This window comes from Squalius cephalus, assembly GCF_949319135.1.
Source record: "Squalius cephalus genome assembly, chromosome: 19".
NCBI lineage: Eukaryota > Metazoa > Chordata > Actinopteri > Cypriniformes > Leuciscidae > Squalius > Squalius cephalus.
Genome location: NC_137140.1, coordinates 11,519,549 through 11,533,941, shown reverse-complemented (window position 1 = coordinate 11,533,941; position 14,393 = coordinate 11,519,549). Strand labels below are relative to the sequence as shown.

Genomic DNA, 14,393 nt, shown 5'->3' with positions numbered 1-14,393 from the left:
TGCAATTTTTCTCTGAGAAACTCCTTTCTGATATTGCTCCACTATTTTTCGCCGCAGCATTGGGGGAATTGGTGATCCTCTGCCCATCTTGACTTCTGAGAGACACTGCCACTCTGAGAGGCTCTTTTTATACCCAATCATGTTGCCAATTGACCTAATAAGTTGCAAATTGGCCCTCCAGCTGTTCCTTATATGTACATTTAACTTTTCCGGCCTCTTATTGCTACCTGTCCCAACTTTTTTGGAATGAGTAGCTCTCATGAAATCCAAAATGAGCCAATATTTGGCATGACATTTCAAAATGTCTCACTTTCAACATTTGATATGTTATCCATATTCTATTGTGAATAAAATATAAGTTTATGAGATTTGTAAATTATTCCATTCCTTTTTTACTCACAATTTATACAGTGTCCCAACTTTTTCTGATTTGGAGTTTTAATTTAATAATGGCAAACAAAATTTTGGAAGTTGAACACTTAATTGACACAATATTATAATGTGTATTTAAATGCATATACCAGAAGCATTACAAATTCTCAGTATTTTACAAGAATGACTTGAGCAAAACATCAAATGTTAATACAGACCTTAGGTTAAATGACCTGCGTGTATTTTCTTTTCCTTCTCAGGTTTTCTTCACCCAATCCTGAACCGTCTTCTGGGAATTCCTTCATGGAGCACGGAGCATCGCCCACCGTCAATCAAAACCATAACTTCACAATCTATCCATCAATGTGAGTTCTAAGAAACATTTGTTTAAGTATTTTTCCCCCATGCTATTAGTGTCATTCTCTCCAATAACATGATTGCATGATTGTATGCAGTACCGGGGGAAGTAGGGGTGCTGAGGGTGCTGCAGTGGTGCTCCCCTGCCGTGGAGCCCAAGAAAAAATTAGGTGGGGGTGTTAAAGATAAATAACTAAAATTGTTTTAACAAAAAAAAGAGAAAAAAATAATTGTATTAATTAATCTATTCATTAGAATTCATTGCAAACATTAATGACTTGACTGTAAAAAGTCAACCTGTAAAATAATTCTATAGCCAACATCAATAATTAGCAAGAATTTCTAGTCATTGCAAAGAGAGAGCAGAAAAAGAGCAAGACTCTGTTTGTCCCTCAGCAGCAACTAATCTCGCATTCTAGTTATTTACTTAAGCATCTAGGCTTTACACTAAGGATGTGCCGATTCTCCTACAGATTAATATACAAATTCTGTCATAATTTACTCACCCTCAAGGTCTGTTCACACCGGGACGAATTTCATCGTGACTTTCGGGAATTTCCTCGTGACTAAACAAAGGGCGCCAATGTGAGTGTGCACACCGACGCGAAAAACGGCACACGTAAAAGCGTCATTTTTTAAAAAAAACGCCTCGGGTTCGTATTTTTGGTTTGACGCGCCGCGTCAAAAACTATCCGACCAATGAGATTGGCGCTTTTGCTCACGTGTCTGGAGCTTCTGAAGTTACAGTAAAACACAACTTGGGGGCGCTCAAACACAAAACGGTCTTGCCGAGCACACATGCGTAACGGCGAAGAAGATATACGCCAAGTAGCGTCTACACTGCCGGGAAGAAATAAGACAAGGAAGATGCAAGGCAAGATGAATGTAGAGCTGCTGGTCTCGTTGGTGTCGGAACATAAAGAACTATATGACAAACGCGACATGACTTGCTCACTTTTTCTGAGTGACAAGCGAGTGTCAGAAGCGTAAAGTTGCGCAACGCCACCTTGTGTACCGGGGTATTTCTGTTTTACATTAAGCGCCATCTAATGTCAGGGAATGAATTTGCATGTTCACTCGGCTCATCGTTTAACATGTCACCCTGTAGTCCAAGACTGGTTTGCCCACTGAAGCTAAGCAGGGCTGAGCCTGGTTAGTACCTGGATGGGAGACCAACTGAGAAAACCAGGTTGCTGCTGGAAGAGGTGTTTAGTGAGGCCAGCAGGGGGTGCTCACCCTGTGGTCTGTGTGGGTCCTAATGCCCCAGTATAGTGATGGGGACACTATACTGTCAAAGAGCACCGTCCTTCGGATGAGACGTTAAACCGAGGTCCTGACTCTCTGTGGTCATTAAAAATCCCAGGATGTCTTTCGAAAGAGTAGGGGTGTAACCCCGGCATCCTGGCCAAATTTGCCCCTTGGCCCCTGTCCATCATGGCCTCCTAATCATCCCCATATACTGATTGGCTTCATCACTGTCTCCTCTCCACCAGTAAGCTGGTGTGTGGTGAGCGTTCTGGCGCAATATGGCTGCCGTCGCATCATCCAGGTGGATGCTGCTCATTGGTGGTGGTTGAGGAGATCCACCATTCTATGTAAAGCGCTTTGAGTGCAGAGAAAAGCGCTATATAAATGTAATGAATTATTATTAATTATTATTATTATTATTATCGTCAGCGAAAATCGCTTGGGTGTGAACACAAAAAACGCGTTGAAAAATGCGGGCGAATAACACGCGCCAATATTCGTCCCGGTGTGTACGGCCCTTCAAGTTGTTCCAAACCTGTATGAGAAGATATTTTGAAGAATGCTGGTAATGGGACCCCATTGCCTTTGTAAGACTGAAAATACTGGTTGAGGCCTGCATGAAGAAAAAGGCCCTGATGGCTAATTAACATTCGACATCCCCCACACGGCCTGACTTCCTCTCACAAACTACTAAGAACAACTCATACAAGAACATGGTTTAATGTGAATGTTTATCATTGACTGTTACGTTTTTGGTGTCATTTGAAATGTCTCAAAGTGAGTGGTACAGATATCTCATATCCAGATAGATAAAATAAAAGGAAATAAGGTTTATAGAAGTTTAGAGAAAACTGGTCCAGATAATGCCCACCCCCCTTTTGTTGAATAAGAAGCCATTTTGAGGATGGCCTCCCCCATCCCCCATGTTACCTGGTCAAGGGGATAAAGGAAGGTGTGCTCTGGGTCTCTGGTCTCTTCTTTGCTGGACACGAATGGAATAGGGTCTCTGTCTCTCTCTCCCTCTCTCTCTCTTTCTATCCCTTTCTCTCTCTCTATCTCAGGTACAAACTGGGTAAGATTCTTTGGTGTAACCAATGTATAACCATGTTCTAGATATTTGAATTGATTGTGGAATTGATCTCTGATATCTGAAATATTAAATTATTACATGTGATTATTCTAACTGATTTTGACATTGTTCATTTAATGGTTAAAAGGAATAGTCAAACATTCGCTCACTTTTAGTGAGGCACAGATATTATTAAAACCTTTCATTTATGGAGTCAGATGAATTAACGAGAGAATACATGATTAATGTATTGCATTTAAAGGTAGGGTAGGTAGGAATTTTATAAAAACTTTTTTCCAAATTTGTTTAAACTTTCTATATATATCAATACATAATTAAAATGTAAGTACTCTGAAAAAAAGAGTATAAAAATCGAGTGACTCTAGACCGTTTAATCTGCATTAAACACAGCTCATTTCCATTCGGGACGAAACAAAGGATTGGCTTAGGCGACTATCACTCTCTCTCGCAACCATGGCAACCACCCTTTAGCTAAAGGATCTGCCCACTTGCGCGCAACCGGCCGTTTGATTTGAGGAATTCAAGAGGCACGGAACCTTGGAATAGGAGATGCAAAACTCGACGCAGGTCCTCATGTTCAAGAAGTGCTCCTTGCCCTGCACTTCGATCACCCCGTCCTCGGCCTCTACTTCCTCGGACCCTAGTTGCACGGCCGCTTGCACGACCTCCTCTGCTTCGCCCTCGACCCCGGACCTATCCTCAAGCTGACGATGCGGTACTTGTCTCTGGAGTGTAGTCCTCATCAGAGTCAACAATGCTTTCATCATGGAAACTCTTACATGCAGAACACCATATATGTTATGAATCTTACACGAAATTCATCTTCATCACAGTGTAACTGATGGTAATGGAAAAACGTGTATCAATGCAACCTGTTTTTAGCTTTGCCTTATAGATATAACTAGCTCGTTAGCGAATCAAAAAATATATATTTTAAACTTTACCAATATCGATATGCTAGCTTGATAGTGAGTACTAAAATACATCTTATTTGTTTATATTCATAATGATAAAGTTAGATTTTTTTATTACATGTGATTCTGACATGTCACTACATGCACGGTGCTCCTTCCTCTCCACTCGTCTCAGGTAAATAATGCGTCCAGCTCAGCGGTCGGAGTCGCGCATTCATGTGTTTTGGGGGTGTGGCTTTGGAAGGAGCCCAGAATGGAGGGGGTGGAGTGAATGGAAATAATGAGCTGTCTTTAAAACAGTCGTGAGAGGTCTACAGACACTTACATTTTAATTATGTATTGATATATAAATAAAGTTTAAACAAATTTGGAAAAGAAGTTTTTTAGACAATTCCTACCTACCCTACCTTTAACCAACCAATACTTTGCATGAGAAAAGGACAGTAACACGTGATACCTTCCCCGTGTATTGGCGAACCGGCAATTGGACCAATATAACGGGCCTTACACCTTTTTTTTTTTTCATGCAATGTAAGTCAATGGGTCCCATCAACTGTTTTGTTACCAATATTCTTCAAAATATCTTCTGTGTTCATCAGAAGAAAGAAATTCATACAGATTTGGAACAACTTGAGGGTGAGTGAAGGATGACAGAATTTTCATTTTTGGGTGAACTATCCCTTTAACCAAAGAGAACTTTTATAAACAAAAGTTCTCTTGCGTTTTTGCCTCTGCCATCGTCCTGTCAGTCATCATGCATCACTCTAGTCCTGTAGCTCTGCGCAGTTTCTCTTGGTCTATGGACCCCCCCACCTCCTCTTGTTTTCACTGCCACCCCTGCTCAAAATATGTTCCTGCAGCTATGATTGTCTGTTTGTATGATTGTATGATTGCTGTGTGTGTCTCTCAAGGAATGAATCCATGTTAGACACTGAAGGTGAATTCGATCTGGATGAGACCATGGACATGGCCCGGCAGGTGGAGGAGTTCCTTCGACAGCCCATGGAAACCCAATGGAGTGGACAACAGTCATGACCTTTAACCCTGTGATCTCTCATCCCAACTACACAAACACTTTATGGTTGCATTCCATATTTTTATCTTAACAAATGTGAAATGTTATGTTTGTTAAGCTGATTATTGGATGTCTATCTGCCTTTGCATTTTAGTATACTTTGTGTCATTTCCTATCATTAACCAGCAAAGCACAGAATATCATGTCATATACAGTGATATACATTGTGGACTTCACAATGTAGACTTTAATTTACCTGGATATGAGTGGCTGCATTACTAGCCCAATGTGGGTTTTCCACTTTCATTACCCTTAACCTTTTATGTTACAGTCATCTTATAAAAGCCTACTTAACCTACCTAAAATCTCCAATCAGACGGTTGGCACATTGAAGACATTTAGCTGTCAGTATTCAGTCTTCTCAATTTGTCCACTTCCAATTAGAATGCTATACAGCTGTGTCTTTTCTATGGTGAGTCAGTGGTGCACAAAACAACAAAATGTAAAAAGCAAACAGAAGTTAACAACACGGGGGAATCAAGCCACAACAGAAGGGAATCAAGTGACAACACAATGGAAGTGATCCTGCACACTAGTGTGCTAAACTAACTACTTGCAGTATGTAATATTGACAGTTGGAGGTTGAAATGGGTACTGCAGTCAAAATATTGTAGAGAGTTGTTTGCCCCGCCCCTCCTTCTCAGACTAAAGGCTGATTTATACTTCTGCGTCAGACCTACGCCGGAGCCTCTACGCTGTAGGCAACGCGTTGGTTTTCATTTATACTTCTGCGTCGTTGTCCGAGTTCACGCGCGCAGGGGGAGCATGTGAAACCCGATGGAGCGGTCCTAGCAGACCAATCACAGCGCTTGCGTCCGCGTAGAGTTGACGCGTTGTTACATTTTTGGAGAGGTGCACGTCAGGGTACGCCGAAGGGTACGCGCGCTACACACAGCCTACGACGTAGCTACGGCGTAAGTTCGACGCAGAAGTATAAATTAGGCTTAAATGCTCACGTGGGTTGCCAGATTGAGGACACGCAACATGGAAGGCAACGAGCCTGACGATGTAATTTGATGAATTGATTTATCCACGTTTTAATATGCCTCTGGTCATAGAGCTTTTTAGATGGATGACGAGAGTTTTTAGGTCGGGTAGAATCTGCAATCTCTGACCCAGTTCGTTTGCTGGCTTCTATGGCTGCAATATGCTGTGTTTTCCGCCAACTGGCAACCCAGGGTGTCGAAATACTACTGGGTAAATTGGCAGTGGGCGGGACCACACAGACAAGGAATGTGAACTTAGCATGTTTACGTACTGTTAAGAGTTAAAATGGCCAAGTCAGAATTTCTCCACCTGTAAATGGTATGTTAAATCAAACAAAGCAGGGTCTAATTATCTTATAAAAAATCTTTTTTTAAGTTTTTATTGCACCAATCTTTTTTTTAATGGACACTTCAACTGGTTCATTTAAATGTAATAATTAGTTCATGCAAAGTTGAAGACAGCCTCTCATATAACATACACTTTCTAACGGTCTAACAAAAAGCAACTTTTTAATTGTTTTTACTGTACTAATCTTTTTTTATGAACACTTAGACTTCCCATGAGGGACAATACACATTGAGCCGTCCTATTGCCTATCAGCCCGTTTCAAAGTGCCGTTTCTCAGCCACAACGGAGCGTGCATTAAATCTTAACACAAGTGCTTCATACTAGGAATAATGGTAGCCTGGAAATCCAGACCTAAATCTAAAAGATTAATGGTCTGGCGTCGACTAATGAAAATCGGCAAGCTAGAAGGGCGGCACCAAGCATGCATTTGAAAATCTCACTGCACGCTAGGGCTGGGCGATATATCGCATGACATTGTTTGGCGCATCTCGTCATTAAAGCCAGTTCCTTGATCAGTAGTAAATCGCCATCACCTGCTTTCAGATGGAGCGGCATACACTACAAAGAGCCGTAGTTAACTGACAAGCTGAGCCATATCGCATTAATATCGGACGTATCGCCTGCGATAATTAATGCGATATGGCTCAGCTTGTCAGTTAACTACGGCTCTTTGTAGTGAATGCCCCTCCATCTGAAAGCAGGTGATGGCGATTTACTACTAATCAAGGAACCGGCTTTACTGACGAGATGCGCCTAACGTTAGGCTTGTTCGACTTCATGCAGCTCTGCGCAGACCGATCGGCGGCTGACTTGAAGCAGTGCATGCCGGTTAGAAACTTTGTCCGACTTGATGCAGCGCCGACGCCACGTGACTGTGACGTGTGCCATCAAAGTACCGCGAGAGCGATTTGAGAGTAGCCGGAGAACTCAGCCAGCGCAGCTTCTCAAGAGCGGCTGCACGAGGGCTGATGACGACACAGCTGTGCCATGATTGGCCGTATTCACCGCATGACAACGTTTACGTGTGTTTCGTGTTTATTCGAACACCTTTAGTTCCTCTATAGCTCACAAATCAGTTTTTTATAACAGTAAACACTCTTTTCCATGTAGTTGCAAGTGTTAGTTATATTGAGTGTTATATTGTGTCATGTTTATCAAATTAAAACTGATTAAAAAAACGTAGACTCCACTTCATTGAAAGTAGCTTATGTTGACCTTTATTCTTGTTCAAACAGACGCTGTATGAAGCAGTACATAAAGTATTGAATGAAAATGTCTCTGAAACATCTGTGCATTATTAGGCAAATATTGCATTTATTTCACTTCAGCTGTGGTAAAGTATGCAAACACCACGTGAGCGGTCACTACGGGAACCAGAAAGTGTCCGACTTCACGTCTCCGTTTGCAGCTCCTCCCCGCCTGCACGCGGCTACTCTTGCCGATCGGTTACATCCAGCCGCAGCCGATGTCGAACACACCTAACGTCATGCGATATATCGCCCAGCCCTACTGCACGCAATTGGATAATACTACGACCAATCACAACAAGTTATCGCTTAGCTAATAGCTACCAGCGGAGCTAACTGGTAGATTAGACTCTTACCGTATCCGGTCGGCAAAACAGCAAAAATGCCCTTCTTGCAAAGGAACGATTCGAGCGCCGTCTTCTGTTCCTCTTTTAGAGAAAAAGTCTAAATCTTTCATTGTAGCGGCCAAAGCCGTTTCAAGCAAATGGTGTTCATCCATAGCCATCTTGCAATGTTTACTAATGACTTCGATGTCGCAGCGCTGTCGTCATCTCGCCTCTGGCCCGCCTATATCAGATAACCTGATGTGATTGGTGCAGCTCAGATAGAGGGGCATATTTAATGAGCATCATTACTCGACACCAGAGTATAACTCGCTGAGCAAATTCAACTCCTGCTCTCGCGAGAACTGTGGATTACCAGGGTAGAATAATGGCCTAACGCAATCTAAATATACAGTTTTTACTGTACTAATCTTTTTTATGAACCCTTGAACTTCCCATATGGGTGAATACACAGAGCCACATATTGCACAATCAGCCAATTTCGCAGCACCGTTTCTTAGCCACCATAGAGGCTGTGTTAAAGTTACCATAAATGCTTTATATTATAGGTAATGGACTAACAAAACCAAAGTTTTTACTGTACCAATATTTTTTATAGACACTTGAACTGTTAACCCGAATGTTTAACCCACCCCTTTATGGTGGCCAAGAAACTTTTGTAGTTTGTTTCCATTGTGTTGTGGCTTGGTCCCTTTGTTGTTTACCAAAAAAGTAGTCCTGGCTGTCTTGGTTAATATTAAAGTGGTGTTATTTCTCCCCAACTTTAGTTACAGTATTTCCTAGCTTTGAAAATTTATGAAATTTGACTCAGAATATCCATGTTTTGTAAAGTTTGGATTTTGTGCTTGTGTGTTAGTATTTATGAGCCTGAGCCACACCCAACAACTCAGACAAACAGCCTAGAATGACTAAAGTTTAAAAAAGAAAAGAAAAATCCAAGTGGTGAAAAACAAAAAACTTTTAGAAATGTATATGCATATGACCATTTGATTTGGGGGAACTGAAGGAATTTGGTTAATCTTTGTGAATCCTGTTCATCTTGCCTATGCAGTTCCAGATGTATAAAGAAGCTAAAATATAAATTAGCTTGCTATAGGCCTAGTGTCACTATGTGGCTGATTCTCACCAGCCACACACCAAATATATCAGCTAAACGGTATCATGATCAACCTTTCACACTCTTAAGACTTACATCTTCAGAACAAATTGAGGAATCAACTCTTTTGATAACTTTTTGAGATTTGATATTAGGCCCTTGGTTAAGGTTTAAATGCGTAGATTTTGTAATGTTCAGATATCCTCTTCTATCCTGTCTTAAATTGCAGAGACAAAGTCAACCATTATTAGGCGAGTCCCCAAAAAGTACTGCGACACTGTGATTTTGTGGTGCTTTCTAAATATCACTCAGCCCCACATAGCAATATTTGCTCAACCAATGGTGTGAGTTTGGGACTATCTGATTGTCTGACCAATGGAAGATGGGGTGAATACTTAAGAAACATGTTGTGGAAATAGAGTTTGATGATACTAGTGGTGCAGTAATTCTCCTTTATGGACTGTAAAAGATTGCACTGAAAGAGAAAGATGACCGCAGTGTCTAGATTCAGCATATTTAACACATAACCTTCAGTTTGACTCGAACAGTTTACTTATGTTACTCATAAACGGCATGTTCTCTGATAAACAGGCAATGATGTTATGGTGGTGGTACGCGGTTAACTTGAAAGGTGACAATCATTTAAAAGCTTTTATTATCAGTGTCTAATCTATCCAGCATCTTTTGGCCATTTCTTAAAAACTGACTCCACCCTACTTTAGTTTCTTCATTTTACCTGAGCCATTGTCATTTCCTCTTCCTGTGCCTTAAACAGCTGAGGTTTGTCCAGTAGTTATACCAAAGTCTAGTGTTAGCTTTCAGATTGTCTGCCACATTCAAATTTAGATTTCAGAAATACTGATCTAAAAATTAACTTGACATTGCAAAACATCTTAATCCCATTTACTTGATATTTTATGCAACTTTGCCTATCAAGTTTATTTTCCTTAGCCCATTGGCAAATGTCCCTCTATAGTGAAAGGTTTACCATGTTAATCAATAAATGTTGTCTTTAAAGGGCCAGTCCATTAAAAAAAACACACACACAAAAATCCACCTGAGTAATGAAAAATTCACTTAAGTCAAGATAAAGTTGCTCCCCCAAGAATAGATCTCAGGAACATAAACATCACAGAGATGTCTTTATAGTACCTATGCAGACACAGAATTTTATATAAAAATAAACAAATATATATATATGAGAAATAGTTATAATTATCTAAAAATATGTAATGTTACGATGCAAATAAATTGTGCTTGAATTGTCTTTAGAGCAACTGTAACTTGTTTTTAATGTGAACCTAATGTGATGGTTTGGCTTTTTTGGCTTTTTTTTTTTCTCCTTTAAAATCTACTCTTTCGAACATTATTTGTACTTTTATTGTGTTGGAAGTAACATCACATTATGTTCTGTATGTAAGAGGATGATGTCCAGTCAGCCATTCATCACAACATAAACTCCCACTGGGTGATCAGGACCCCATCACTAAGTGCAGGGGTTGTCCTGGAATTGTATTTTATTTTATTTTTTGATGATGATTGGCTGGCTATACGCTAACCCTCTTATTATATGGCTGCCTGACTAATAAAAATATAAATGAATGGATTTGAGTTGAAATTATTTTATCTTCAAGAGAGTGGAAAAACCACCATAATCCTCCACTTTACAGTCATGATCAAATATTTCACAGAGCCATGTGAATGCTGATAATAACTCAAGTCAGGTCTTTTGGAAAGTGTGCTGTTGCCTTGAGACAGGATTATGGATTTACTTAGCAGTACTACTGTGTGGTAAGATTCAAACCAGCAAAGGGAAGTTCCTGTGATGCCCACGACCCTATGATCCAATCAGTTCCTGCTGGACAAAATCAAGTCCCGCCCTACTGTTGTTTTTCTCATTTAAGAAGCCATTTCACTTGGATACACATCTTAATAAGGAAGAAAATACATGCCCATTGAACACTAGTGAGATCAATTCATAACACTAAAAAAAATCGTATTAGGATTTAAGAATAATTTTGCAGCTTAAGGTCTATTGTTACAGTATACGATATGAAACTAAAGTGCAATTACCGTAAAATACAGTGAGCTTTAAGAAAAAAGTATTTTCATTACACTACTGTAAATTGTTCTTGCAGTAGATGAAATGAACTAGAAAAGTTCAAATCCCAAAGAATTGAATATGAAAACTGTATACAACACAATACAGTATACAGTCAGTTACAGTAGCTACAGTAAAAAAAAAATTCAGCTCTGTGGCACCTTCTGACAAATTTCATTGCAGTATACAGTACTATAGAGTTGCTTGGTCTTCTGACAAAAAAAATACTTTATCTAACTTTACCTCCCTTAGGCAGTAATTTCTCAGTTCTGCAAAAAAAAAAAAAAATACTGTAGGCTAGCCTACATGGATTTTTTTTTATAGGAAACAGGAAAAGATAACAGGAAAATAATGCAACAAAGTTTGTTTCCAAAATAGCGTCACAGTCCATCTTAAGTAAGTTCAGTGATGTTTCATTTTTGTTGTAAAAAAAAGTTATTAGTTAGTTCATTTATATAGCCGCTCTGGAGAAAACCGTGATGTCATCGTTTAGCTCGGTTCAGTTCTCATATACTGGCGTCAATGCAGGCAGATCAATATTGTTGAATATTAAATTAAATGCCCCAACTAAGCAAGGCAAAAGCCAATGGCAACAAAGGTGAAAACGGCAACTAGCAAGGAACCCAAACACCATCAGGTGACAGAATGGAGAAAAAAACCTTGGGAGAAACCAGGCTCAGTCGGGGGCCAGTTCTCCTCTGGCCAACGAACGAACAGTGTATGATTATGTTTCAGGCAGCATTATAGGTCAGAAGTCAGATTGGATTGGAACAATCAGAATATTATTAAGTTCCATCTGGCTGAAGATCGAGTCATCACGCCAGTATGGAGACGGGTTTGTTGAGGATCAGTGCCGATGGCTGTCGTGACGATGAGGCCTTCACAGGGAAGAGTCTCGTTCACTGATCTATACAATGACATTGTCATTCTATATAGATCAGTGGTCTCGTTGACAGAATCTCTGCTGACACTTCAAATCCATTCAACATTTAGAATGAATTAAACACAAAGCTCGCTTAAGTAGGCTACCGGGGACTGCCGTTACTGTGTAGGCCTAGGCTACTGTAATTTTGTCCAAGTGGTATAGGCTAAAAAAAACAGTGGATGATTTTTCAGCTCTCTGACAGTGTTAGGATGCATTTTCTAAAGCACAATCAGTCAATCACCTTGTGTTTTTGTTTTGAGAACTGAATGAATGATTTGGGAAACTCTGCAACTGAATCAGGAAAAACTGTAATATAGCCTACGTAAAGATAATTTACAACTTTTACTTGTTTTATCACCGACAAAGGTAGACATTGCCGGGCCGGCCCGGCCAAGATAACCGACCTTCTTATCAGAGCTCAGTTATCTCTCCTCTTCAATGTCAAAATATTTGAGATGACCAATCAAATCAAAGTAGGCGGGGTTCATGTCCACAGACAGAAGCTGCTGAGCGCAAAGAAATTCCAGAGCAGCGCGACGCTTCAGGTAACGGTTATAAAGTGCGAGGTCAGTAAGTAGCCAAAAAACTAAACATTTTATATTTGGCCATGTTTTAGGAAAGATGTTAAACGACCGACGAAAAATAGTCAGGGATGCTAAACTAGTAAACTTTTGTCTAATTTGGCCATTTTGAATTGAAAATATTTACGTGATTCATGTAACGTTAGGCCCAATAATTAGTAGGCTAGCGCTAACTGTCAACTGTCATTAACGAAGCCGTTTTCATCATATTAGACATGCGATTAATAATGAATGTAAGTTACACGTATTGTGAATGTATTTAATAAACTTACATAGCTTAACGTTACCTGGTAACGTAGACCAACGATGTTCCGTACAGATAACCTTTTACCGCCTATTGCTTAATAAATACTTCCAGGTCATACACAAACTATCTATATATTTGTGTCATATTAATTTCAACCTCTTTCACCCCGATCAAGACAGAGACATATCGTTGAAGTTGCGCCACAGGACTAGTAACGTTAACCTTTTTCTTACTCGCATCCGATGGCTATCCTTTGCCAGATTTGTGCGGGCCCCATTGACCCGCCCGACTGTGACATGAATTGAATATATTTTAACATTTTAAATTGTCATTCTTTAACAGATTAAACATGAACTATAACTCAATTGATTGTGATATTATTTCATAGCCAACTTTTCATAAAAAAGGAAGTTTTTTGACTTCAAGTTAAACACAATGATAGGATATTCTCACATTTAATAAGATTTCATACATCAAATAATTGTTGTTTATATTCACACAGTTTTGTAATTATATAACATATGTTCATTTAAAAGGAAAGTAATTAAAGCAAAAGGAAAAGATGTCAGGAAATAAAAAGCAGTACCCAAAGGAGATGTTAGAGAAGGCAGTTGAAGAAGTGAAGGCAGAAGCAAGACGGACCTCACAGACGACAGATTCCCTGGACAGAGCTGGAGGCCATTGAAGGTTTCTTCAACTTGAATAAGGCCCTCTATGTGAAGCACAGTTTGGAGGACAAGCCACAGCTTATCCACACCTGTGATGAGACTGACTTTGGAGACAAGCCTCAGTCCAGGGAGAAGGTCCTATGCCAGACTGGGAGGAAATATATACCAGCAGCAGGCAGCAGACAACCAGGGAGCACATCACGGTGCACTGCTGTGCAGCCGGGGACAACATTCCACCCTTCATCATTTACCCCGGCTGCCACCCAAGTAATGCCTATAGGCTGGATAGGCCCCCCAGCATGGCATCCAGGAGAAGGGTTACATGGACTCAAGAGCTCTTACTGAAATTGCTCTGGCATTTGATCAGGTATGCTCCTGAGGAGAGACCACTTACTTTAATCATGGACCAACATGAGACACATGTCTCAAAAGATGTAATCATGTACTGCAGGGAAAACAAAATTTTAATTCTCTGCCTACCTGCCCACACCACCCACATCCTTCAGCCCCTGGATATTGCTGTCTTCAACCCTCTGAAGACTGCTTTTTCTCCACCATGGCTTCCAGGATGGGTCTGGTGCAAAGGGATCTTGTTGTGGGGAAGAAGCAGTTTTCACCTCTCCTCAAAAATGTTTACCCCACTGCTGTCACAGCCCAAAACGTCAAGGCTGGGTTCCGCAAGGCTGGCAACTTTCCTCTGTCCAGGGGTGCTGTGGCCACAACCCAGGTCATTTTAACATCTCTCTATTAATTACAGAAACGTCTGTCTGTCTGTGTGTGTGTGTGTGTGTGT

At 40.4% G+C, this 14,393-nt stretch overlaps 1 protein-coding gene across 4 annotated transcripts in view; it reads left to right on the top strand.

The window, feature by feature from the left end:
- Positions 1-8,733, top strand: part of stat5b (signal transducer and activator of transcription 5b) — a 30,204-nt gene extending 21,471 nt beyond the window's left edge. For 2 of the 4 annotated variants that reach the window (XM_079850724.1, XM_079850725.1), the window contains exons 18-20: positions 633-737; positions 828-899; positions 4,893-5,155. In XM_079850724.1, the coding sequence (XP_079706850.1) occupies positions 633-737; positions 828-899; positions 4,893-5,016 (301 nt within the window). In that variant the 3' untranslated portion in view covers positions 5,017-5,155. Of the gene's footprint in view, positions 1-632; positions 738-827; positions 900-4,892; positions 5,516-5,985; positions 6,647-7,895 lie in introns of those variants that run through there. The other 2 variants (XR_013819127.1, XM_079850723.1) reach the window with 2 other exon arrangements.
- Positions 8,734-14,393: the final 5,660 nt, after the last annotated feature.